At 33.4% G+C, this 24917-nt stretch overlaps 2 protein-coding genes across 9 annotated transcripts in view; both read right to left on the bottom strand.

Annotated features, from left to right (window-relative positions):
- Positions 1–24917, bottom strand: part of CEP290 (centrosomal protein 290) — a 54388-nt gene that overhangs the window by 9013 nt on the left and 20458 nt on the right. For 6 of the 8 annotated variants that reach the window (XM_072036809.1, XM_072036821.1, XM_038173095.2 and 3 more), the window contains 23 exons: positions 23636–23738; positions 21486–21716; positions 20727–20900; positions 19074–19185; positions 18578–18783; positions 15897–16048; positions 15198–15309; positions 13907–14362; positions 12616–12780; positions 12272–12379; positions 12048–12182; positions 11245–11511; positions 10366–10473; positions 9600–9796; positions 8745–8958; positions 8398–8535; positions 8091–8312; positions 7386–7508; positions 5894–6039; positions 4799–4954; positions 4063–4186; positions 1742–1873; positions 1387–1473 (listed from right to left, as the gene is read on the bottom strand). In XM_072036809.1, coding sequence (XP_071892910.1) covers positions 1387–1473; positions 1742–1873; positions 4063–4186; positions 4799–4954; positions 5894–6039; positions 7386–7508; positions 8091–8312; positions 8398–8535; positions 8745–8958; positions 9600–9796; positions 10366–10473; positions 11245–11511; positions 12048–12182; positions 12272–12379; positions 12616–12780; positions 13907–14362; positions 15198–15309; positions 15897–16048; positions 18578–18783; positions 19074–19185; positions 20727–20900; positions 21486–21716; positions 23636–23738 — 3868 coding nt within the window. The remainder of the gene's footprint in view (positions 1–1386; positions 1474–1741; positions 1874–4062; positions 4187–4798; positions 4955–5893; positions 6040–7385; positions 7509–8090; positions 8313–8397; positions 8536–8744; positions 8959–9599; positions 9797–10365; positions 10474–11244; positions 11512–12047; positions 12183–12271; positions 12380–12615; positions 12781–13906; positions 14363–15197; positions 15310–15896; positions 16049–18577; positions 18784–19073; positions 19186–20726; positions 20901–21485; positions 21717–23635; positions 23739–24917) is intronic. The other 2 variants (XM_072036822.1, XM_038173098.2) reach the window with 2 other exon arrangements.
- Positions 1883–4056, bottom strand: LOC140002397 (uncharacterized). Its single transcript, XM_072036930.1, has one exon. It carries the CDS (start codon positions 3580–3582, stop codon positions 2872–2874), a length of 711 nt encoding a protein of 236 aa, XP_071893031.1. The 5' UTR covers positions 3583–4056; the 3' UTR covers positions 1883–2871.

The following is a 24917-nucleotide window of genomic DNA, read 5'->3' as shown; positions in this document are numbered from 1 at the left end:
GAAACACTATGAAAATAAATCAAAGTACTCAAGTTTTTATTGTAGAGCAGTTTCCTGATCCAACTGACCATGCTTAAATGCTAACACCGTCTAAAGAATAAAGAAAAAATAATGACTGTATGGGAGCTTGACAGAGTAAGGTGGCCCTTTTTTTAGCAACGATATTTCTACTGGATTAGAGTGACAGAACTACAGCTTAAAGCACAAGTAAATAAATAATAATAATAGTAATTAATTAATTAACAATAAAATTCTCTATTTTTCTTCTTCCACTGCATTCATTTATAACGTAGATAAACTGTTAAAGGGTGTTCAAAAGCTTTTATTTTCTTATATTCTTTGTGGCAATGGACTCCCTCAGCAATAATGATTTAACAATGCCACTGTTTCTAGTTCTGGGGCCATGAAGTACCTCCTATTCTTTCTACAGAGATAAAAACCACAGTATAGCAGAAAATAGGGATGAATTTAGTACTAGGAACTCTCCATAAAGCTACATAGTGAGCACATTTGAAAGTGAGAATTACATTACTTCTCTAGAAGCATTGAAGGAACTTGGAGTTTTTTCATGGTACATTGCAGAACTAAAGAAAAATCTTTAGTTTGTGTCTGGAAAGGAGGGAAGATTTAAAGTTTGCTGCCTCCTCAGAACCTCTGAATGAAGCAGTTTTATAAAATGCCTTATCCAAAAAATACCACTGCATAATAGTGAGCCAAATACACAAGCAGTCCCTGCAATGTACAAGAAAAAGAATGGGAAATACACAGTTTTTTACAGAAACAAAACTCATTCTCCTTGTATACCTCAAAAGCTACAAAGACTCTTCCTTAAGTCTGCTTACTTTAGGAAGCACAGGCCACACAAATAGTTTGACAAGTCAGTGACAGGAGAGGCACACAGCATACCTGAAGCATTTTTCCATTAACTTTTAAAATATTTGCTCCATTAAAATATTTGAGTAAAATTGAAGTGTCATCTTGTATAGTAAAAGAAACAACTTCACTAACAATAACTTACACTTTCTAACAGCTGCATCATATCAAACTCCTACCTTTTTAAATCATAAATCTGTATTACATATTTACATAAATACATTAATATAATTTTTATTACCACAGCTGTAAACTCCTATTTTTGGTACAAATACATTTCTGAAAATAGCTTTAATGCAAATGACAAAACTAGGCCACAATAGTTCAAATATTGTAGCTCTGTTCCCTCTGACTGAATTTCATTAATTTATTATAACACTTTAACAATACAAGTAAGAACAATGCCTTTTTTCTTTCAGACGATTCCAGGTAATTTAGCTTTAATAAAATGTTTATATTTTTCATATTTTTGTTTAATATAATATTGATGAAAAATGCTGTTATGATACTTACCCCTCTAACATTGCCCAGTTTTCGTTCAAGATCTGCTTTCTCCTTTTTGAGAAGTTCACACATTTCTTTTAAGTCACCCACTTGGTCCTCAAAAAAACAAATTGATAAGCACCTTATTTATTTAGATTTCAAACTGAAATGAACAGTAACAAAGTTACTATTGGCTTACTTTGAAAAAAAAAATAATAATAAATTAATTTCACATTGCAATGACATTTTTCATTGTTTCTACCAAGCTTTCTCATCTTGTGTAAAAACACTAATAGTATGTACAAAAAACAAAAAAACAGCTTATTTTTAAGAGACCCCCTAACCTGTGCCAGGTTAAAGTGGACAAAAGGTAAAGAGATGTTACCTTTAGTCTTGGCAAATCTCTATTGGCCTGCTCTAGCTGGAATCTTAGCTCAACATTTTCAGATGATAATCTTAAATTTTCCTTTAGAACATCTTCTCTTTGATATTGATCATTTGATCCTACTCCTGATGTCTTCATAAAACAGAGAGAAAAGTAAATTATTATTAAATAATAAGACATTGTATTGTTGTACCTGTTTGTAGCTCATAAAGAGCAAGAGAAAATTACTACTTTTCACAGAAAAAAAGATCAAAACAAAATACTCAAAGAACAGGATACTATCTTTCTGGAATTTATTCAACACTGAAATTTTGTGAAACATAATTGATCATAATTTTATCACCAACTAACGAGATCTACTTGCTTAACCGCTATAGAAAACTTACTAATTAGTATTAACCCATAAAAAAAAGTGTCAAACTAGAATTAAGTCTCAATCTATTGCCTAGAAATAAAGCTCAAAGTCTACAGACAAAAAAGCTACTGAGTATGGTAAGCTTACTGTACCTATGGTAAGCTAAGTACTGTACCTACAAACAGAATCTGATTTTCAGGGCACATTCTGTTTATTAAATACTACATATGGCGTACAAATTTCACTGAAGTCAAACAGATCATAGAGTGAGTTAGTTCCTATGTTTTAGGTCTTTAACCATGGAGACTAGTCATTTCTATTACATAAAGGGTACTTTATATGCCTTATTGCAATTGTAGGTATATGGAAAATTATTACCCAACACTGGTAACATCTTTTGATAATAATCAGTTTTTGTTTATGTAATTATGTAATTAACCATGTAAGCCATTACTCTACACTAACTGACAGAAATCAAGTACTTGCTTCAATATAGCACTTTTTCTAAGTATAACACATTATAAGTTTCAAAGAGCAAAGGTCATAAATCAGCTGCATGCATGATTGTGATTGTAAACTTTCTAAGCTTCTGTCAATTCTATAATTTTGATCTATTTGTGAGCTGACATACATGTAAATTGTGAAAGGCTAGGATTTTCTTTATGGACCACTTTAATATCCCTGCAGAGCTTTCAAGACCACTGCATTATGAAGATCAAACTATTCTAATTCTATGTCATTTCTACAGAAGAAATGCTAGAGGACCACCATAGTATCAAACCTTAGGCATTTCACAGAGTTCTGGGGTCATTACAACTCCCTCTGTACCACTTCGGTAAGTTTCACATTTATTCTCTGGAGTGTGTTGATTCATTTCATTATTGACATTTATTTTTCCTACTTCATAGTTGTTAGCTTGATTAGAAGGCTCTCCTGAATCAGACTGATTGCAGCTCATTCTGTCAGTGCAAGGCTCTTCTACACTTTTTTCTTCATCAACATTTGATTGTTTGCATGTTTCTTGCTTCCTCTCCTGCTCTCCAAATTCCTCATTATTTTTTCCATTTTCAGGTTGGGTTATATTTTCTTCTTTATCACTGTGATTCTCTTCAGCTTTCAATTGTTCCCAACAAATATCTGTGCCCTTGCATTGTTCATTATCTTCAGGATGCTGTTCAGAAAACACTTCAGCACTTGCATCCTTTGTAACCTCACAGCCTTCATTAAGCACAATGCATGTTTGTATGCCTGCTTCCTCATCTATTTCATTGCCACCAGTAATTCTAAGATTAGTCTGATGTTTGATTTCATCCCTATTTGAAATAGGTTTCTTTTGAAGGTAATTCAAATACTCTTGTTTACTGATACTGACAGGAACAGAGTTGGTCAGTTCAGTTTGGTAACAACTCTGATTCGAGTTGAAGATAGAATGAAGCATGAAAGGAAAGCAAAAGACAGTAAAACAAAACAGGAAATAAAGAAACATAGGCTGAATTTTTAAATCTGTGTCTTGAAGGATTAAGATAACCTAGTAATTCAATATTTCTAATACAGTAAACTTTATAAAGCAAAACAAACAACAACCGACCAAACAAAAACATCTAATGTAACCAATGTAACTAAAATCCAGCTTAGAATTTTCTCAAATTGCGTATGCTAAATTTTCAATTAATATAGCATATAAAAGTAGTCTCTCAGTTGCAGACTTGTGTATATGACAATATATATCCTTTATTTCTTCACATTAGGAAGTTGAGTATTTCATCTTCTACCTGCAGAACACAGAATCTAGAAATTCTTTTTTTTTTTTTTTTAAACACCATAAATGGAGTATTTCATATCCTGGTCTAGAATGCTATAATCTGAAATAAAATCTGCCAAGTGATACAGAATAGTAAATAAGTAACAATTGTTTTTGTTAAATAGGTGTAATATTTCTAGGTAATATGATTGTATATTAACTTACCGAGGGCCTAGAATATGTCTCTCTTGAATACTGTCTCTGCAATGCATGAAGCTTTTCCTGGAGGTATTGATTTTTTAAATGTAACTCTTCTACAACAGAATCTCGTGGGATTGCTTGCTGTGTTCTACATATAAAAATGAATGAAGCCAGAATAAACACATGGCTATTTCTATGCAGAAAACCATCCCTTTATGTAAAACAAACATGAACTTCTCAATTGCTGGACAAAATTTTCTAATATTAATGGACAGAATTTTCTAGTATTAATGGACTAGTTATACTAAATCAGCCACATACACAATTTCAACTAATCCCCATGAATCGAGAGTATCTATTTTGGGAAAAGCAATCTGCTCTCTTGAGATGTGTACAGCTTCTATTACCGTGGCACAACATCCACCGTTATAACAGATAGAGTGCTTATGAATACACTCCATAATTGCAATTTCTTAGCTCCAGTATCTTTCCCCAACTTGGGATTAGAACTACAATTTTACATAAAACGAACTATGTTTTTCATATTATTTAACGTTTGGAATAACAAACCATTGCTGCATATTCTCTGAACATGCATAACTGATCTCTACCAGCTTTAAGTTTTCTCATCACAGACTCAAAGAAGGGCTTTTGCAACTTGGTCTGTTTTTTCTAATTGTATCAGTTGATCTCTTTCCTTAGATTTTTTTTCTCATTTAGATTTCTTATTTTTTATAGATTCTTTTGAAATGCCTCTCACCTCATATGAGCAACTTCATTTTCTAAATCTAGATTCCGTTTTCTTAGTTCTTCCAGCTCTTTTTCAGTCTCTGAGGCTCTTACTCCAACAACACGGTCAACAGTGACACCAGTAGTTTTCAGTTTCTTCTGTAGAGTAATTTTCTCTTTTTCAGCCCTGCAACATCCAGTAAATTTGCATCTAAAACTTTATTTGCTGACTTGCTTTCTTTAGAAGAAAATATTTTCCATCTTAAAGAATCCACACCTACTATTTATTTGCTCAGTATACTACACCCCTTTTTCTTGTTTATTATGGTTACCATACAGATAGACACAGCTTTACAAATAAATAAATAATATAAATAAAGAAATTACAAATATTAGAAAAAATAGCAAACGTGAAGTTAGCAGCATGCATGTCATAAATCACTTGGTCTCACCTGTGTTTTATGTGAAATTCCTGAAAGATTTGGTAAGAATGCCAATTTGAAGCTGTTTCAAACCACAATCTAACAATGGCTATGACTACCATCATCATTTGGTCGTGATCACCAACCATCATTACTACGTATTTTATTTGTAAAATCCTGCCATTACTGTACTGAAGTAAACTTAACTTTCATGGAGGCCATGCATATATGTGGTGGTTGGTTTTATTTGTTATTTTTTATTTTTGTCGTTGTTGTTGTTTTAAAGTTTTCTATCTCATAATGCTAGAACTGTTAGTACTGCAGTAACACAGCACATGACAGTAGCAGCGCATCCAGTCCTAGCAGTCTGATGAAATAACACAGTGTAAGAAACAGCCTGTCTTCATGAAACTGTTACTTTTTTCATGGAAATAACAGAACAGTATATATGAGAAGCATAATAAAGATCTTAAATTAGTTTTATTCAGAGGCTGTTTCTTCTAAATACGGTTGTCAGCTTCTACAAGTATATACTAAAGGAGTAACTTGCTACTTGAAAATTAATTTATTCTTTTAATCTCAATAGCAAGGTCAAATCTAGGCAACAATCTTACAAACATAACAAGCTGTTATAATTGTGTGGCAAACACCTGTATTTCTCTTATGCCATCAGTTTGTAGCTGAATGCATTAAAAACAACTTACTTAGTATAAAGTTCCTTCAATGTACTGAACTGTTTTAACAAAGTATCCATTTCTTTTTCCTTTTCTTTTAGTTTGTTCCGCATCCCTTCCGTTCTGATTTGCCATTTTTTGCTTTCTTCCCATCTAATTATTTCCTCCTTGGAAGTCTGCAAAGCATAAAAACAAATTATGTACTTTTTGATTTTTTTTTAAGTGAACAAACACATTAGAAAACCATACATGATATATTTTTCATTTCTAAATTTAAAACAATAAGCAGTAATTCGGTAAAGAGCAGTCCAACTTGGATACTTTAAACTTGCTGTAGTGACTGGCATATAAAGCTGATGAAGTTTAATGTTATTACAAAATTCATCCTCACCTTTTAATATTCATTTTACAGAAAAGGAGTGATACATTTTTGGAAATTAGGGTTGCTTATGAAATATATCCTTTTAGTTTGAACTACAGGCGAGTAAAAAAGACAGCTTTCCTATGCCAATTTACAGCACATCTATCTTTTTTCTTACAGCTCAACAGGAGTCTATATGCCCTTGCTGCGAAGCTGTACCACTGTTCATTTGATTTTTTTCTACAAGAAATAGAATTTCTACTAACAATTACAATCATGTAGCTATAAAATGATATATCAATTAAAACCTGTACCTACATGATCACAAACGACTACTGAAAAATCACCTGTAAGCAATTTTTTCATTTGTTTGCTGAACTTTTCCCTTCCTTCAGTTAGTCCCTGTACTATCTTTCCTGTCTTCACTCTAAACAGTTACTGCTACTAAAAAAGACAGAAAGTAAATTATTGCAAAAAGGAAAAAAAAAAAAAAGTTTGTGAAAAATATCTTTAGACACTAAGCCACAGGTATATAAAAATTCTCAAACTAACTGGAAGTTCAGTCTTAAAATCATATTTAATATTATAAAGAGCCTGAATGTCATGCAAGCATGCTATAATGTTCTAGTATACCCTATGGTTACCATGACAAGCCAGTAATTTGTTACTGATATAGCAAAAGACCAAAAAAAAAAAAAAAAAAAAAAAACAAGAGGTAAAATGAACTCGTCTCCAGCAGGTCAGAACCACCTCTAAGTGGAGACTGCTATTGTGAAGAATAATCACTTATGCAGACATCATCCCTTCACAGCTCTTGCTCCCAGGTACTTCATATTTTCATCATTGCACTGATTTCACAAATGTGCATTTGACATCTCTTACATAATTAATTTCACTGATACCTGTAAAATCTTAGTTTTCTATAATGGATCTTTAATTCTACAAAAAGGGCAGGAAAACATACCAGCACTTAGACTACTGTTTCAGCAGGAGTTGCAACAAAGACCACTGGGAACTTGAAAAAGTGTCTCAAAACTGCTTCTGACCTGATAAAGTTTGGCTGGTTATCTGTTGTTTTTAGAAGCAGTGGGGAGAATTGAACTGCCTGTACTTAAGCTGATGATGTCTTTCAAAGCCACAATTTCAGTATTCATCACATACCTTGTCTTCTTGTCTTCTTACACTTTTTCTTTCCGTTTCTTCATATTTCTTCTCAAGTTCATTTTCCAACTTTTTAACTTTTTTCTGAAGTACATCTGTCAGATTTTGCTCATCAGCTTTGTTCTGAAAAATTATAAACTTTCACCAACTTAAAGTTTAATGACTACTACTTAAGTATTTTTCTCCTCTCAAAAAATAAGGACTTTAATTCCAGTTGGTGGAATTAGCTTACAACATAAATGACCTTTTTAAAATTATCTTTACATTACAATACGTCAAGAATTTAACTTTGCATTCTAAACTAAATAATCAGCAAGTAGTTAAATTAAAAAATAAAGTTTAGACAATTATACTGTACACACTTCACTTCTCTTCTGAATGGAGAAATAAGGGCAACCAGGAAGATCACAAAATTCAAACCAACCATTTTTCAAAGAAGCTTTAAAGGTAGAAATTCTACTCTTCAGGCTTTCACATTATTTCAAGGAAAAAAATATTTTTCAGCCTCTTCATTCTATTTGAGACGTAATTCCAACAGCAAAAGGTAATAGCTCACATGTAACCCATATGATGAGCATGCCAAGATTTTTAAGTCAAGTATCAGTTTTAATGCCTGTCAAAGGTACTTACTCTTTCCCCCCAAAACCAGCCTATCGAATGCAGAAACTTGACCAAGATCAAACATTTTTTAAAAATCACTTCTACCTGAATGCTACTGGTAAGTCTCCTAATCCGCTTTTTCAGTTCTTCATTCTCCTTTTCGATTTCATTTTTTTCTCTCATTACTTTAGTGAATGTTTTTTGTTTCTTCTGAAGTTCTTGGTTCAACTCTTCCTTTTCATCTAACAAAGCACTCTCCCTGTTTTTACTTATTTTAAGGTTATCTGTAAGTTTTGAAATTTGATTATTTAATTCCTCTATCTGTGCCTAGAGGGAAAAAATAGTAAAAATAAATAAATCAGGATTAACAGCAATATAACAATGCAATAGAAAGACATTACCTAGTACTCACCATGAGCCCCTTTGTTTCCCTGTCAACAATCTCCTGGACATTCATATATGCCTCTTTTTGTGATGCTGCAGAAATAATCTGCTGTTCAGCATTAGCGGTCATTTCTGCTCGGAGTTCCAAAAGTGCTTTACTCAGAGCCTAAAAATAACCAATACAAGTTCTTATAAGCAAAGAAGCTGCAAATATGAACATTAAAAAACAACAAAATGCAATTGCATTTTACTATGTCAGATTATGAAACTATATTCTATCTCCTGCTGTACTTATAAGTAGAATTCTTAAGTATTAAGCCACATAAAAAATTTACGTTCATTAGTGACATAAGTATGTAATTTTTGATGACTAACTTTTTGCTGCTTCTCTTTCATGCCTAACTGGCTCTTCAGCTGTTCCACCAGGTTTTTCAGTGTTGCTGTGGGTGCTCTATTATTTGCTTCTTTTTGAACTTGTAGTTCAGCTTTTACATTGGCTAATTCCTTCTCCATCTGAGATACCAAGTTCTTCAATCCATTTGCTTCATCTTTCAATTGTTCCACATCAACTGTGTGCTTTTTCTGAAGCCTAATATAAAATAAGAATTAATATATTGATAGTGTACATTGCAATAATTAAGCCAGCAAACTCCAAATAAATAACAGAAGGCACAGTGTTGTATTTTTTACTGTAAAAGCAAATAATAAACAAAAAACTCCTTACCTCTACAAGAATGCCTCCACTTAATAAGAAAATTATACAAGAGTATCAATATAATGAGACAAGAACATTGTCATTCTAATTCCTATCCCTAACTGCAAAGAAAGAATCGTCCTTTTTTTCCCTTTTAAACAGGGGTTAAATTTTAATGAGTTTAAACCCATAAGGCAGCAAGCTCAAGTGGATGGGGGCGGGATGGGGGGCAATCATGACAGCTTAAAGACAACTCATATACCAACTCACTGAATATTTTTTCACTGGATGGCACACAATAACAGAATTGCATTTCTGAAGCCAAGATTTTTCAATATTTTCAGTATTAACCATAAGGCAGGGCCACAAAAACAAAATAGTTCATATAAATATTTACCAACCGTGGTAACAAACTTGAGTCAAAACTTTCAGCCAAACCTGAAATTCAGCAGACATGCTCACTTCAACAGAACTTGTCAGTAACATCAATACATAGCTGACCAACAGTGACTTATGTTAACAGCCTAAAAACTTACTGGGCTCTGATAGTCTCAAACTCCTTGATTTTCATTAAAGTAATTTGTTTTTGCTTCTCTAACTCAGATGATGTTTTCTTCAATTTGCCAACAAGAGAAGCAAGAGAATTGTCCTGTTCTACTACAGTTTGCTCCATTTCAGCTAAACGGAGGAAATGTTTGCTGCTGGGAAGTGATGAAGGCTTTTCCATTAACTCCTGTAAAACAGAACAAATGTACATGATAAACACTTTAAGCTTTAAATCAAAGGTAAGTGTTAGTGATACATTATAAACTCAATCCTAAACATAAACAAGCATTAATATTTATCATGTTTATCTCCTGAGATGCAATTCCTAGTCCACAGAAAAAACAGTAATGCTACTTGGAAATGAACATCCTACATGGAAAAATCTACAGAATAAATGTAGGTGTCGCCTTATCATAAAGTGTCAAGAGAAAACGTGTATTAAAAATGGGTGTATTGCAACCAAAGAGTTAATAAAAATAATATAGAAAAAGTACACCCCCCTCCCTCCCCTAGAAGTCTATACATTAGAATATAAAGAATGATACTATATACTAAGGCAGTAACTTTGTTTTTTTATACTTGTCCTCTAATCCACCTATCTTAAATTCTTTCATCAATTTCTCAATTCTCTCTATATCAACCATCCATTCTTTCTTCTTGTCATTATTTACTTGTGACTACAAAACTGTTCTTTTGAGTAACAATTTTCAAAATTTGGAAACAATTTTACTAATGCCATAAATACACACAACTCACCAAAGCAGTCTGTTTGAATTTATTAAGGGAATTGTCTGTACATAACTCTAACTTCTGGTGTAGAACTCTAAGGTCTTCTTCGTGTTTCTTTGCTATTTCCTCTTGTTCCTGTTAGTTCAAAATAAATATGCAACTCTACTCATGCACATTAACCCAGCAATTCATGAAACTGCAGTACCCTTCACATCAATTGCTCAATTATTGATCAGCCTTACTCCCCAAATTTTCCTTTAACTCTTCTGCTTTTTAAAATTCTTTTCTTCTTCTTGTTAAACTCAATGACTATACCTTTTTTTTTTCCCTTGGAAAAAAAAAAATCCACCATTGCAGTTTTAAGCTATATTGAAAGCAGTGTGGTGCAACAGGATAAAAGCTGAAAAGCAAAGTAGTTGCTCCTCACCAACTATGACTACACATAGTAAGAATATAAAAAAGATGCTCTAACACAAGGTTTATATTTTAACAACTTATTTTAAATTACAGTATATTTAAGAAGTATATTTTCCATAAATGCATATCTTTCATATATTTTTCAAATTCACTACAACATGCAGTCCACCAATCCCAGTTGTAAATACTTGAAAATTCTATGAATGTATAATATATGGAGTCTACTTTTCACAGCAAACTTCTAATATTCTTCCTGTCACACTAGTTTAATTCCTAGACCAATACCACATACATAAACCTCTTGACTGAGCAAGTCTCCTTCTTTAAAGAAGTTAAAATATTCTACATGAACTTTCTACAGAAAACAAAAATAGTTCTATTCTCTCTGAGGTAATTTTTTATTTTTTTTTAAGATTTCACTAGCAATGAGATTAACAAAGAATCATTAAAGTCTTAAAAATGAAATAAATTTATGCAAAACATAACTACCTCTCTTGCTTTAGCCAGCAAATGTTGGTATTTTTTTAGCACTTCTTCCTTCTGATTTAATCTTGCTTGCATATTTGCAATGGTTTGCTGAGCAATTTTTATTGCGTGATGGTACTCTGGATCATCTTCTTTTTTTCCTAATTCAGCTGTTATTTTCTCTCTTTCTGATGTTGCAGGTAAATGAAGTCTTAGTTCATTTATAACTTTGTCTCTTGATAATATATTTTGTTCAGCTTTCCACAAAGCAGTTTCCTTTTCTTTTAATTTCTAGAACCAAAGGCAGTTATTGCATTTACAGAATTCAAATGCTGAAAAAAGATCTTACTTTTTAAAAAAATGTAGCAGAAAGATTTGTCTAAATGGACATCATCAGAGGGCTTTTTGCATTCAGTTTTGGCTGTATGGAATTACTACTACATGAAAAAAGTCCCACAGTGTCTTTTGCTTACGCACTTATGCAACCCCAGTTTGTGCTATCAAAATTAAGAAGGTGGTGTTTTTAAGATTGCTTAAGAACCACGAAGTATCTAAAGTAAATTTAACTAGATACAGTCACCTGAATTTTGTACAGCAAGAGCATCCTACCTTACTAAAGGACCGATCTAAATGTTCCCCAGTAGGTTGTTCCAATGGAAAAAATAACACAGGACTAAAAATAAATCTGTTATCTACATTCTCTCTGAGTTAAAGTACTTATAAGGGAATTGACATATTTGATGTACATTTATAAAAGGATATTTGTTACATAAAAAAAAAAAAATACAACCTTTATCCTTTATATGATAATTTATTCATTTAATTACCTCCTCTAGCGATTTGCAGGTTGCCCTTGTTTCTACGATTATTCGAATATGCTCCCGAATCTTTCTCAAAGCCAGCTCAAGTTGTTGTGGAAGAGGCAAATTAGGGTCTGGAACTGATCCTGTGGCTTCTTCTAACTGTACAGAAAGATTCATATCCCTGTTATCTGACAGCTCTGAAACATGTTCTTCTCAGTTTATTTTTAGTTAACTCAGTGTTTGTGTACCTTTAGAGCTGTACTAAGGATTTCATTTTGCTGATGATCATATGCATCTAATTGGCGCTGCAATTCTACTTCCCTCTGGTCCCAAGCCATTTGCCTTTCTTCATGAAGCTATAACAAATGTTTGATAATGACATTTTATTTGTTTAAGTCAATGGGGATTTTATAACCAACTTGAAAAGAAAGAAGAGATATCAAAGAGTAAAATACTTTGTGATATTAGAAAGAATTAATGAACCAAGAAACAAACATCTATGTTACAAATAGTATTACAGATTTTTTTTTTTAAATCACTTAATAAAATAAGGAATATGCTGTTTTTTCTAATAGCGTGCAGAAATACATACCTTGTTCTGCTGCACAATTTCTTCTTCCAGATTATTGATTGTACATTCGTATTCTGAAATTATATTATGCAAATACTTTATCTCTTCCTTTTGCTTGAGTAACTCGCGATTGAGTTTAAGTTCCTGCAGATGGAGTTCCTCCATCTTCAAATGCCATTCTATTACCTAATAACAAATGATAGTATTATAATAGTATTATAATTTACCAAGCTTACAGGCTGCCTAGTTGCAGCTACACTCTGATTTTGAGGCAGGAGAGCACCTATCCTACCAAGAGAAAGAAAGAGGTTCTTCCTTTTTAAGCTTCTTCACTTCCCTTGAGTGAGGAGGCATTACAAGTCTATTAAACTGCAAAAGGAATGACTGGAAAGTGTAGCAGACAGTTGGAGAGGCAAAATATTTCCCCTACACTATCAATAGAACTCTCTCTCATCGCAAATAATTTTCATATGACCTAATCAAGTTATAGTCTACGCATCTGTCCAGACTGAACAATTAAAAAAAAAAATACAACAAATCTATATATCTTTTATAAAACAGAAGTTTTTCGAAACCATTACAAAACTGTAGAAAAGAAGAAAGTATTCAAAAACACACATGTACTAAGAATAACAGACATATTTATGTCGAACTGCACCCAAAATAACTTTGAAGACTGTCTTTTAAAACATGCCACTAAAGCAATTGCTTACATGCAGACATCCTTAATTGTGACAGAAAAAAACAACAACAAAAAAAAACACATTATATACTATGCAGGTATCTGGAAGAGAAGTTAGATAGCCTTATTCAAATTGCAAGACAACATTGCCTACAATAGCAAAATAAAATTAAGCAGAATTACATGGGTATAATAACGTTTCTCACCATGCTTCCCTGGGATTTATTTAAAATACATGGATTTGTAAAGATTTAAATGCAAGCTCTTGGAACAGAACTTCAGAGTATTACTCTGTGTTTAATTTAATTTAGTGCATAATTTAACTCATAATTTAACTCATAATTTAATTCAATTTTATTTAATTCACAGTAAGTGCCTACTTCTTATGCCACTTACATAGGCACAGAAGAAAATTAGTAAATCTCACTGTACTGATTTTTACATGGCAAATAACTAAAGATGTTATTACTTTTTTAAAATAGGAAAGGCAAAAAATGATACCTGTCACCATGTATTCTGAAATCATTAATTTCTCCATTAAAACAGAGATTTAGAAAACACACTGAAATGAAATTTGGTTTAAACGCACATGAGATTAACAAAGCTATTGAAAGTTTTAAGACAGAGAACCTTTTGAGCTCCTCTTGTATCCTTCAACGCAATTAATAATTCTTCTAAACTTTTCAGCTTTAACTCCACCTCCAGCGCTCTGTTTTCTGCATTTCGATGCTCCTGCTGGGCATGCTGAACTTCTTCTAGGATCTTTAGTTTGTCGTTCTGTAGCTGAATCATTGTTTTAGAGAATTTTTCTTGTTGTATTAAAGGCAGAGCACCGCTAAACTGTCGCCGCAAAGACTGAACTGTCTGTCGTAGATGTTTGGCTCTATTTCTTCCTTCCAGTCGGGCAAAATACAGGGCTTGTTCTTTCTCATCAAGTTTCTGCTCTAAACGTAGATTATGGATCTCCATCTTCTGTAGTTTCAATTTTAGTGTCTCTAGCTTGCCTACAGCAATGGATTCACTGCCTTGAAGGGCTATGATATGCTGATGCAGTTTTGCAATAACTGTTTTTTCATCTGACTGTGCCTAAGAATCAAAATATAGAGCAAAATTATTTTTTCATTGTAAATATGTGAATGAAGTGTACTTATAAAAAAGCTATTATTTTTTCTGTATTTTAAATATTGCATGTATTTTTTCCTACAGATAAGAACAAGAATTAGCCTTTAAACATAGGTTTTTATTTTTCCACTCTTGTTTCTACATCCACGTTATAAACAGAGATTTTCACATAATGATTGTAAAAATCATCTCTTTCCAAAATACCAGAAATCGGGAAAGAAAAGCATACCCAGAATTAGGAAATATAATGCCATAAAAGCTCGTAGAAGTGTTGTGTTTAGGGACTAAAACCATTCCAGAACATGGAAACAATCCCAAGAAATTGTTTTAGCTAACAACAAAACAAAATTATGTTTTGTTAATATAGCTTAATCTTCAAGATTCACAAGTCACTGACTGTCTTGTAAAGAACAAACAAATAAACAAAACACCATTATCAAACTTTCCTGGTTTTATATATAAAGACTCACCACAGGACCAAAGATCATTAATTATATATAAATATACCAATACACCGAGATAACATGGAGAAAAGCTCAGGATCTTTTTTTTTTTTTTTTTTTAATAGCTATGCAACTAAAAATGAAAGAAGAAAAAGCAACTATTAAAGTAATGTAGATTTCTTGAAAAGGCATGGACAATAGATTGGCTTGGTAAGATCCTTCTGAAAGTCTTTTGCAGTTTCCTAATTCATTGTACAATTACTTCATTTCTTCCCTGCTCCCTTCCCTGAGGAAAAATATATATTTAAAGAAAAAAAAAATCCAAACTGCATAATCAAGGTTGAATTTTACCATACCTGACAGTCTAAAACTTGCATTCTAAGAGATTCTACTTCCTTCTCTCTACATTGTTGGCGAGCCTCTAGAGCTTCAACTTGCATGTTTGCAACATCAGACAGTTCTCTTAACCTTGCAGGAGAAACAACAGCATTGTGTCACTTGAAACCACTGAACAACTTATGTTTTTCTACAAAGAACGTGCTAAGAAAATATATGTTTCCTTGTATCAAAACATTTTAAGACTTTTTTCTTTTAGCATAAAAATGCTACTCAGCATCCTTGTTATAAAAATTCTTCTGTATAGTATCTCACCTTTATTGTTGGTTATTTTCCTGTAAATTTGCTAGCAGTCATCTTCTCAAGGAAAACAAAGCCAATGTTTTTTACCTGAACTTCCCTCCTTCTCTATATCTCTCCCATTTCTGGGCATAAATCATACGTGTACTGAGATTCATTTTCTATTCCATTCTCTCTTTCCCCAAGTCTAATCCCTCATTTTCAGCATCAAAATCACTGCAAATATCCCCACAGACTTTGCTGATTTAGGAATATAACAGCATTACATAATTTACTCAAAGACAAATATCCATGACAACAATCTCATCAAAATATCTGAAAAGTTTTTTTATTTTTTAAAGATGTATGCATACAAAGTTAATCTCTTAAGTAAATGGAAAAAGAAAAAAAAAAAAAAGAAAAAAAAAACTACCACTTACTTTGATACTTCAATCTTGAGCTCCATCTCACGCTTCTCTAAGTCCATGATTTGTCGTCTGTCTGCATCACTTATTGCCTTACTTACACTATTTGAGAGTTCATCTCTTAATTCCTGTTCTACTTTCTGTGCCTCAAGGTTGATTTTAGTGAGCTTAAAAAATAAAATTAAAAAAAAATGGTATCATAAGAACAGAACTGCTCCCAAATTTGCAAAGAAAAAGAAGTGCCCGAAGTATTTTTTTTTAAGTCATTACAAAACATTGTTCATCTGGGTTTGAAAAGTAGTTTCCCTTCCTCTCACAGCATTATATACACATAGATACACAGATCAGCACAGAACAGGATTCTAAATTAAACCCTACTTCAATTAGTGAATTTGCTTAAAACCGGGAAAGGGAAAAGGAGATTTTACTCTTTAGGAAATTAATTTTAATGTAACCATTTATTATACTGTCCAGCATGTTGGGATCAGTAATACAAATACTGGCAATAACTACCCAGACCCTAACACCATTGTTCTTTTGTTCCTTTTAAAAAGAACTTTCTCAATCAAGCAGCCTTTTTCAAGTTGATTATCAAACACTGACCAACCAGTGTTTCACTTCAAAGAGCATTAGGAAAAGATGAATTTCTGAAAAGCGTTGGGTGACACAGAGAATACTCAGAAATTAATTTACCAAATATAGTTGTGGCAGATTAATCTGATACCACTCATAAATAAAATAACTGATTTACTAAACAAACAAAAGTGTGTGGTATATCTTATTGTCTGGAGTTCACATATTTCAGGCAATTTTTTTAATCTGGAAAAAATAAACTATTCAAATAGAGGTTATTGTGGGAACTGCAAAAATGGTATGAAAACAGTCATGTTGAAATAGATTTATGAGCTCAAAAGGCGAGGATTTCCTTTCAACTCTTAAAGTGAAAGTGATCTCACGATTTTCATTAAGTTTAACACAATCTTGTTACATCGGAAAAAAGAAAGGAATCATGCTCATTTAGGAATTCTTGGCAACAAGAATACACAAAATAGAAAATGGACATTTTAGAGCTACAGAAATGAGGTTAAAAAGGAATATGCAGAGGAACCACTAAGAAAAAAATATGGTATTAGGAGTTCATCAAATAAAAACGAAGGAAGACCAGCATACCTAAGTATATCACAAGACAGGTAACATATTCAAAACAGAAAAAGGGAGATGTTATCTTTGTGTGCAGTACTTGAGATATTTCTTAATGAAATAAGTCATTCCATCATAATGGGCTTTAACAATACTGCTGCTGAAAAGCTTTATGCTCTTTCAGATACTCCATTCTCCTGATTAATTCAAATCAGAACAGTGTAACAAACACTACTAAAATGACAGAGAAATGGAGAGTCCACAGCAGATTAAAATAGACTAGACTGTAGTCTGGTAAAGCATGAGAAAGGGGAATGAATACAATCTATCGATACCTATCAACAGAACTATTCTTCATTTTTGTTTAGGTTATAGGCCAATACTGGCACACAACTGATTAAAAACAAATTTAGACTGGAATTAGAATGAAGTCTCCTCCTACTACATAATTTATTCATTGAACAACTTTCAAATAGGAATATTGAGGGGAAAAAATAGCAAGATTAAGATGGATATAAGAGGAATTATAATCATGGAATCATACAGGTTGGAAAAGGCCTCTAAGATCATCTTTTACAACCTTTAACCTAGTACTGTACAAAGTTCTAGATCTACACATTTCTTGAACACTTCCAGGGATGGTGACTCAACTACTCCCTGGGCAGCCTGTTCCAATGCCACACAACACATTCAGTAAATAAATTTCTCCTAATATTCAAGCTAAACCTCCCCGTCACAGCTTGAAGCCATTCCACTTGTTTTATCACTTGGTGTGTGGGAGAAGGGACCAATCCCCACCTCGTTACAAACTCCTTTAATGTAATTGAGAAGTACAATAAGGTCTCCCTTGAGCCTCCTCTTCACCAAGCTAAACAATCCCAGCTCCCTCAGTTGCTCCTTGTAAGCCTTTTTTTCTAAACCCTTCACCAGCTTCCTTGCTCTTCTTCGGAAACACTCCAGCACATTGATGTCCTTCTTGTAGTGAGGGGCCCAAAACTGAACACAGTACTTGAGGTATGGCTTCACCAGAGCCAAGTACGGGGGGACAACCATTTCTCTAGTCTCATCTGGCCCCACAAACTTGCACACATAAGGATCATAACCTGCAACAGCACGACTTTTATTCCTGTATTACAGAAAATGCTTGACACATGACAGAAGAACACAGTCTGCAAAAGAATCATGCCATTGGCAATAGGGCTGCAAAGTTCTAGCATGTTTAGAATCATTGACAATTATGGGAAAATTTGCAAAACAGTGATCGTATAAATTAGACAAGAAATAGGTCGCAAACAGGCTCTTTTCTAGGAATCTGCTGAAGAACTAAGAAACTATCTGTAAAGTTGCTCATCATGCGTTTTACAGAGAATAACTACTGTTTGAAATAAACTTTTTTTTTTAAACAGATGTCCAGTCCATGCAAAATCGCAGCTCCTAAAGCCAACTACATTAGCTATATTTTGCATCATAAATTTGTCAAAGCCATAATGATATATAACTCATTCGTTTTGAAAAATTCAAAAATATGCTTCTAAGACGTGTCAAAGCAGATTTACCTCAGCAAACTTTGTTTCTAATTCAAAATTGCGTTCTTCTACTTGCTTTAGTGTATTCCTTAAATGTTCATACATGTGTTGTGAATGTTCTGCTCTCTGTCTTTCATTTAGTTCCTTCATTTCCAGCATTGCAATTTTCTTAGAAATGGACAAAATTTCACTGTTGGTTATCGCTTTTGAGGCCTTGTCCATGGCGTTGTCATCCCCTATATTCAAAAATATTTTGAGGAGAAAAATACCAAACTCCATTTTGGTAGAATAGGTAAGTAAAATGAAACAATACAAAAGAAAAAAAGTAATAATAAAAAAAATAAACACACACACACACAACAAATTATTTGAAAAAAACTAAGACTTAACAAAAGATACAAAACAATTTTGAATTTTTCATTTTTATTTTAAACAGACACATGAATTTTAAAATGTTATAGAATATTACTTTTACACAGGACATACCGTTTATTTTTTAGTGTTGCAATACAACTTTCATACTTACCCAGTTTAGTCATTTGTTCCCAAGCCTGTTCTATAGTATGAAGTTTCTCTTTTGTGATTTCCAGTTCCTTACTCAATAAATTTATCTGTGCTTTCAAGGATTCATTTTCACGCTGTATGACAGAAAAGTTGAAAACTAATTCTAGCATGTTTGATGTTTAGGACCCATAAAGTCTTTTAAATAAACATATTTTACCTATGCACAACCCATTAATTAATATGCATTGGAACAGAATAGCTTAAGCTGCCTCATAATCCATTCTGAATGATTTTATGATGCACTAAGTTCTTTTTGCTGTATCTTACTGTCGACGACTATTACCACGAATATTTACTGTCACAGTTGACTATGGTTCCTAGATTTCTTCATCTAATTTATACTCTAAGGTTATCATACTAAGCCTATGATTACCAATGGGAAGGGAAGAAAGGTATTTCATTTTGCTCATAAGTACATGTTTGAGACAGATCACATGCTTCTTGTAGGCATCTAATACGATGCTAAACATTGGTTTTGTAAATGTTCCCCCTCTCCTTCAGATAGAAACACAAATTTCCACGTTAACAAAAAAAAAAAGAAAAGGAATTCTTAATATTAATTTTCAATTTTGAATTTTTTTGAACACATTTTTAGTTTGCTATTGATGAATGATTATTTAGCTCTGTGAAATTACTGAATTGGGGTTGCAAGTTTTCATACATACAAAAAAATCCTTAAAATAGAGAAGGAATCATTCCTTGTTTAGGTGAAATGCGCCAATCTGATTCCAAAGAGACAAAGTACAGCAAGTTTACCCATCACATGCATTTAGCCCTTGTCAACCACAGACAACCCAATAGACAAGAATGTTACAAGAACTCTAACTATTCAAGCCTTCTTGGACTTGACATGAACTTACTTCTGACATGAACGTAAGGTGGAAGGTAGCAACACATCTTTCAAATCAGCTTCACAGACCTCTATGAAAATCCATTCTACTCGAGAATAGAAATTCACAGATTTTCAGCTCCTAACTGAAAACGTGATCCTAACATGATGTGTACTGCAAACATGTCATGAACATTTGGTGATTTATTTGTTCATTTCACACTTAGTGCCTTTTGGAAGTGAACATTTCATTACTGTAACTCAGGAATGAGTAAAAGTGCTTACTTTGTCAGGAAGCTTTGAAAGCATCTACACTCGTTCTGCTTTCCTTATGACCTCCAACACCTAAGATTATACTAAGTATTCCTTCTGCCAGCCTGGTTTTGGTAATCAAAGCATTAAAAATATTTTGTGAAGAAATATGCCCACAGCTTAACTTACTGCAAACAAGAAAAAAAAAAAAAAAAAAAAAAAAAAACACACACCAAAAAAAATTTTATATATGCCCATTGAAATGAAATCTGGGACTTTTCATAAGTTTCTTAGTACACTGACAAAGTACCATGTAAGCAAATTAAAATTTGATAGCAACAGCAAGACTTGCTCCAACAGCTCATACCCGCTATGGAACTGTTACAACTAGCAACTAGTTATAACTGTCCCAACTAGTGTTGGAACTTCTATTTCATCTTTCTATTAATTGAGAGGAAAAAACAATGCAGAATGAATGTATAATGAGGTCTGTTTTTTTCTTCCCTTAAGGTTTAAATGTAACACAGACATTACCTCCATATGCTCCATGTTTGTTGTCCGTTGGACGAGCAAGTTATCTTTTTGTAACATATCTCTGTATTTAGCAGTTAATGCATTATACTGCTTATTAGCCAGTTCTAACTCAGATAATGGCACACTACCATCCAATACTTTTTGCAGAGCTGCAATCTTAAAGCTAGCCATTTCCTATGAAAACAATCAATACAATGAGTTACTACTGTTTCCTAAATTTTTAAATAGGAAAATAAAATTTACTCCACAGAAAAAAGAATACCAGTTAATACAATGTTTTAACATATGATACTGGTTTGCTTTACTAAATTAATATACAACTTTATGCATTGCTTGCAATAAACATTGACAAAATTTCACTGGTATTGAACTGTCTAGGCAATTTTATCATTAATAGCCTCTACAATGCCCTGTCACAAAGCACTGTCAAAACCATATTTTATAAAGATGAGTTAATCCTTATTATTATGATCCTAAACCTTTGGCCCTATCAAATTGAAAGGCCAAAAAGTGAGATTTGTTTTCATATGACAATTTCAATAAAAAGGACTTGTGTTAACAACCTCAGAAGCAGAAAACTGACAGATTTTGTACTATGATGCTCATTTAAATACAAAAAATGTTTTGACAACACAGCATTTAGCAAGCACCTGTGTAAGGCATTTAACAAACTAGAATTGTCCCATAAAAAAAAAAAAAGTGTATTTATTGCCAAACTTTTAAAATAAAAAAGTGGACTATTACTATTATTAACTATACCTTGAATCGCTGCAAGTGTCCAATTTTCCCTATAACTGCAGTCTCCATATGTGTCATTTCACTCTTCAGTTTCTCATTTTCTTTTCTAAGATGCCGTTCCATTTCAAGTAAAGTGGTATTCTGCCTTGTTAATGACCTTTCATTAACTCGTAAAACAGTTATTTTTCTATTATTTTCTGCAAGTATTTTTTTTGTTTCATCAGGATCCAGCTGAAGTGCACTGAGTAAATTCTGTAAAAACATTTTAAAAAGAACCTCGTACAGAAATATGGTAAAACTCAACTATATTGACAAGCTTGCCTTGTTGAAATACATTTTCTATGCTCACTGTAAAAGCTCTATTAATCTGAAATAATTTATTTCTTCTATTAAAACACATACACTCTCAACACACACATTTTAATCTTAACATTTTAATATATAATTTTAAAATTTTTAATCTTCAAAGTTACTTGTTTCTGAGGAATAGAAGGTAAATACATTGGGCTAGTAGGAATTTCAGCTAATGCTGACATTTTTAACTTAGAAACAAATTCTCTACATAATCTTCATTTTTCCCCTTTTACTAGTCTAATATAGCATTTAGAATAAAAAAAAAAAAAAGTATTTGAATCGTTTTCTAAACCAAACAGAATTACTGTAGTACCTAAAAAGAACTAATAATTTCCCACTTCGAGGCTTAAGCTAATATTTGTGAAGTAATCACATGACTACTATGATCCTATGGATACAAATGCAAAACCTGGGAGGCACTGGAAGAGGAAACCATAGTGACTCAGGTAACAGAAGGCACGTGAGCTTTAGCTTTGCCATCATCTCAGCAAGCACGCAAGGAGCAAGAATTTGAGCTGTAAACTTCCAGTTTTCAGTGAGCTTAATGTCCCACAGGACATCTTTATCTCTAAATTGGTGAGAGACAGTTTTGAAGGGTGGACAAGTGTACCCTGAGCAAGTTTGTAGACATCACCAAGCTGAGTGGTGCAGCTGACACAAAAGAAGGAAGGGATGCCATCCAAAGGGACCTGCACAAACCAGTTAAGTGAGCCCATGTAAACCTAATGAGGTTCAACAAGGACAAGTGCAGGGTGCTGAACCTGGGTCAAGGCAGTCCCAAACATGAGAACAGGCTGGGAGAAGAACACATTAAGAGCAGCCTTTTGGAGAAGGACTTTGGGGTTCTGGTCAACAAAAAACATGACAACAGCCAGAAGTGTGCATTTGTAGACCAGGCTGCCCAGTGTATTCCGGCCTGCATCAACAGAAGTGTGACCAGGAAGACAAGGGAGGTGATTGTCCACCTCTACTCTGCCTTTGTGATGCCCCACTTGGAGTGCTGTATCCAGGTCTGCGGCCCATGTTAGAGCACAAGGAACGCCTGTTAGAGTAAATCCAGAGGATGGCCATGAAGATGATCAGAGGGCTGGTGCACCTATCCTATAAAGAGTGCTGGGGATATTTAGTCTGGAGAAGAGAAGGCTTCAGGAAGACTTCACTGCAGCCTTGCAATACTTTAAAAAAGACGGAGAGTGACTCTTTGCTCAGGCAGATAGTAATAGGACAAGGGGGAATGGTTTTAAACTAAAAGAGGGGAGATTTAGATCAGGTATTAGGTGGAAGTTTTTTACTCATAGGGTGATGAAGCACTGAAATGCCCAGGAGCATGAAGGACAGGATGCCCAGAGAAGCTGTGGATGCCCCATCCCTGGAGGTGCTCAAGGCCAGGCAGGCTGGGGCAACCTGATCTAGTGGGCAGTATCTGTGCCCATGGTGTGGGGTTGGCACTGGATGATCTTTAAGGTCCCTTCCAGTGCAAGTCATTCTCTCATTTTATGAAGAGTACGCATGTGGCTAGAAAAATACACCAGAACCCTGGAAGCCTGAAGCCATTAAAAAATGCCACGACAGCTGGCAGGATTCCACTTCTTAGGCTTACAGTAACACTTCGTAGGTGTATCAATAACATGATTTACCTTTTGTATTGTTGATACTGATTCTGAATGTACAGTTCACTGACTGATTTCATTTTAATTGAGCAGTTTTCCTCTGCAACATTTTCACCTTCTAACAAATTATAGAATTATTTTAAAACATTTCTTCTTCTTCTTAATATGTTTTTCCACTTCTACTTTGGAAGCAACAAAGTTACTTACAGAATACTCCTTTATTTTTGTAGCATCCTGTTCTTTTTGCTCTTCTAGCTTTTTCTTTTCCTCTTTCATTTTTTCTGATTCTTTCTGCCAGATTTCCTTTTCACTAAAACAGCAATTACACGTTTTCATTTACAATCACGAAGTGCTTGGTGAATTTCAAAATGCAATTCGGAAAAGACATTATAAATTGTGGGTGGATAACTGAAAGCTTATCTCCTCTGTTCAGGTTGCTGCTAGATTAATGATTTTCCCTCAAAATAAAACTTAGGTTTCCCATATTCAAAATCAACATTAGAGGTCAGCTTTCTAAATATAACGGCAGGCAATGGCTATAATATTAACTCAAAGTTTCAACGGTCTTGCAAGTCTTTATTTCTTTGCATTCATTTTATTTCAAATGCATAAACAACCTGATTTCCCGTTCTATTTTTTTTCTATTTTACTGAAAAGAAAAAACAAACAAACAAACATAAAAGCATTAAGCCTTGTTGTGGCCCAAACTACTCTCCTCTACTCACTTTTATTTATTTATTTGGAAACAAAAGATTGTGAACTGTCTATACACATCTAATGAGGAAGTTCCAATAGACCGTATAAGATAGTTTAGGTTAGTCTAAACAAATAATCAAGGGTGTTTCAGAATATCTTAGAGAATAGAACATCTTAAAGAGTTTCCCTTTCTCAGTCCCTGATCTCTAAGTAATATTTTCTCTTCAAAGGGTATCTCCTCTATCATGGAGGAAAATGGAGGAAAAGGAGGAAGGTGCTCTGAAGTGAGTCTTTATGGGACGTCACATCAAAGAATCTCCTTCCCTTACTTAAACCTGTAACCCCTTTGAAGATTTTCAAGAATTTACTGAAGCCTTGAGTTATCGTCTTATCCCTATGACTGAGGTACCTAATCTTATTAACGAGGCAGCATACAATAGTCTTTAATATTTTCAAAAAGCTGTAACTTTCATGTATCAAACAAAAATAGTGTCTTTGACTAATGTCTGGAAAGTCTTAACTGATTCAAAGAACACACAGAAGTTCCTACAAGATGAAACACTCTTATTCAAAAAGCCATAACTAATAGTGTGTTAAGAACGCAAATCAACAGATTGACTTCTATGCTTTTACCAAATAAAGATCCTTTGACCATAAGAAGAACTTTATAGAAATTGGATTCAATGACACATACAAAGAACTGAGAGTCTGAAAGAGAAACAAGCATGAGGGACTGAAGATATGAAATCTTGCAGTCCTCATTATAAAGTATGCACTACGAAAAAGATCTGGT

Source organism: Anas platyrhynchos, chromosome 1 (assembly GCF_047663525.1).
Source record: "Anas platyrhynchos isolate ZD024472 breed Pekin duck chromosome 1, IASCAAS_PekinDuck_T2T, whole genome shotgun sequence".
In the NCBI taxonomy this organism is placed as follows: Eukaryota; Metazoa; Chordata; class Aves; order Anseriformes; family Anatidae; genus Anas; species Anas platyrhynchos.
The sequence above is the reverse complement of the archived record's forward strand: the minus strand, read 5'-3'. Positions and strand labels throughout refer to the sequence as shown.

Coding starts and splice junctions, on each gene's coding strand:
- LOC140002397 (XM_072036930.1), bottom strand. CDS start 3,582: ATGTTTCTTTATTTCCTGTTTTGTTTTACTGTCTTTTGCTTTCCTTTC.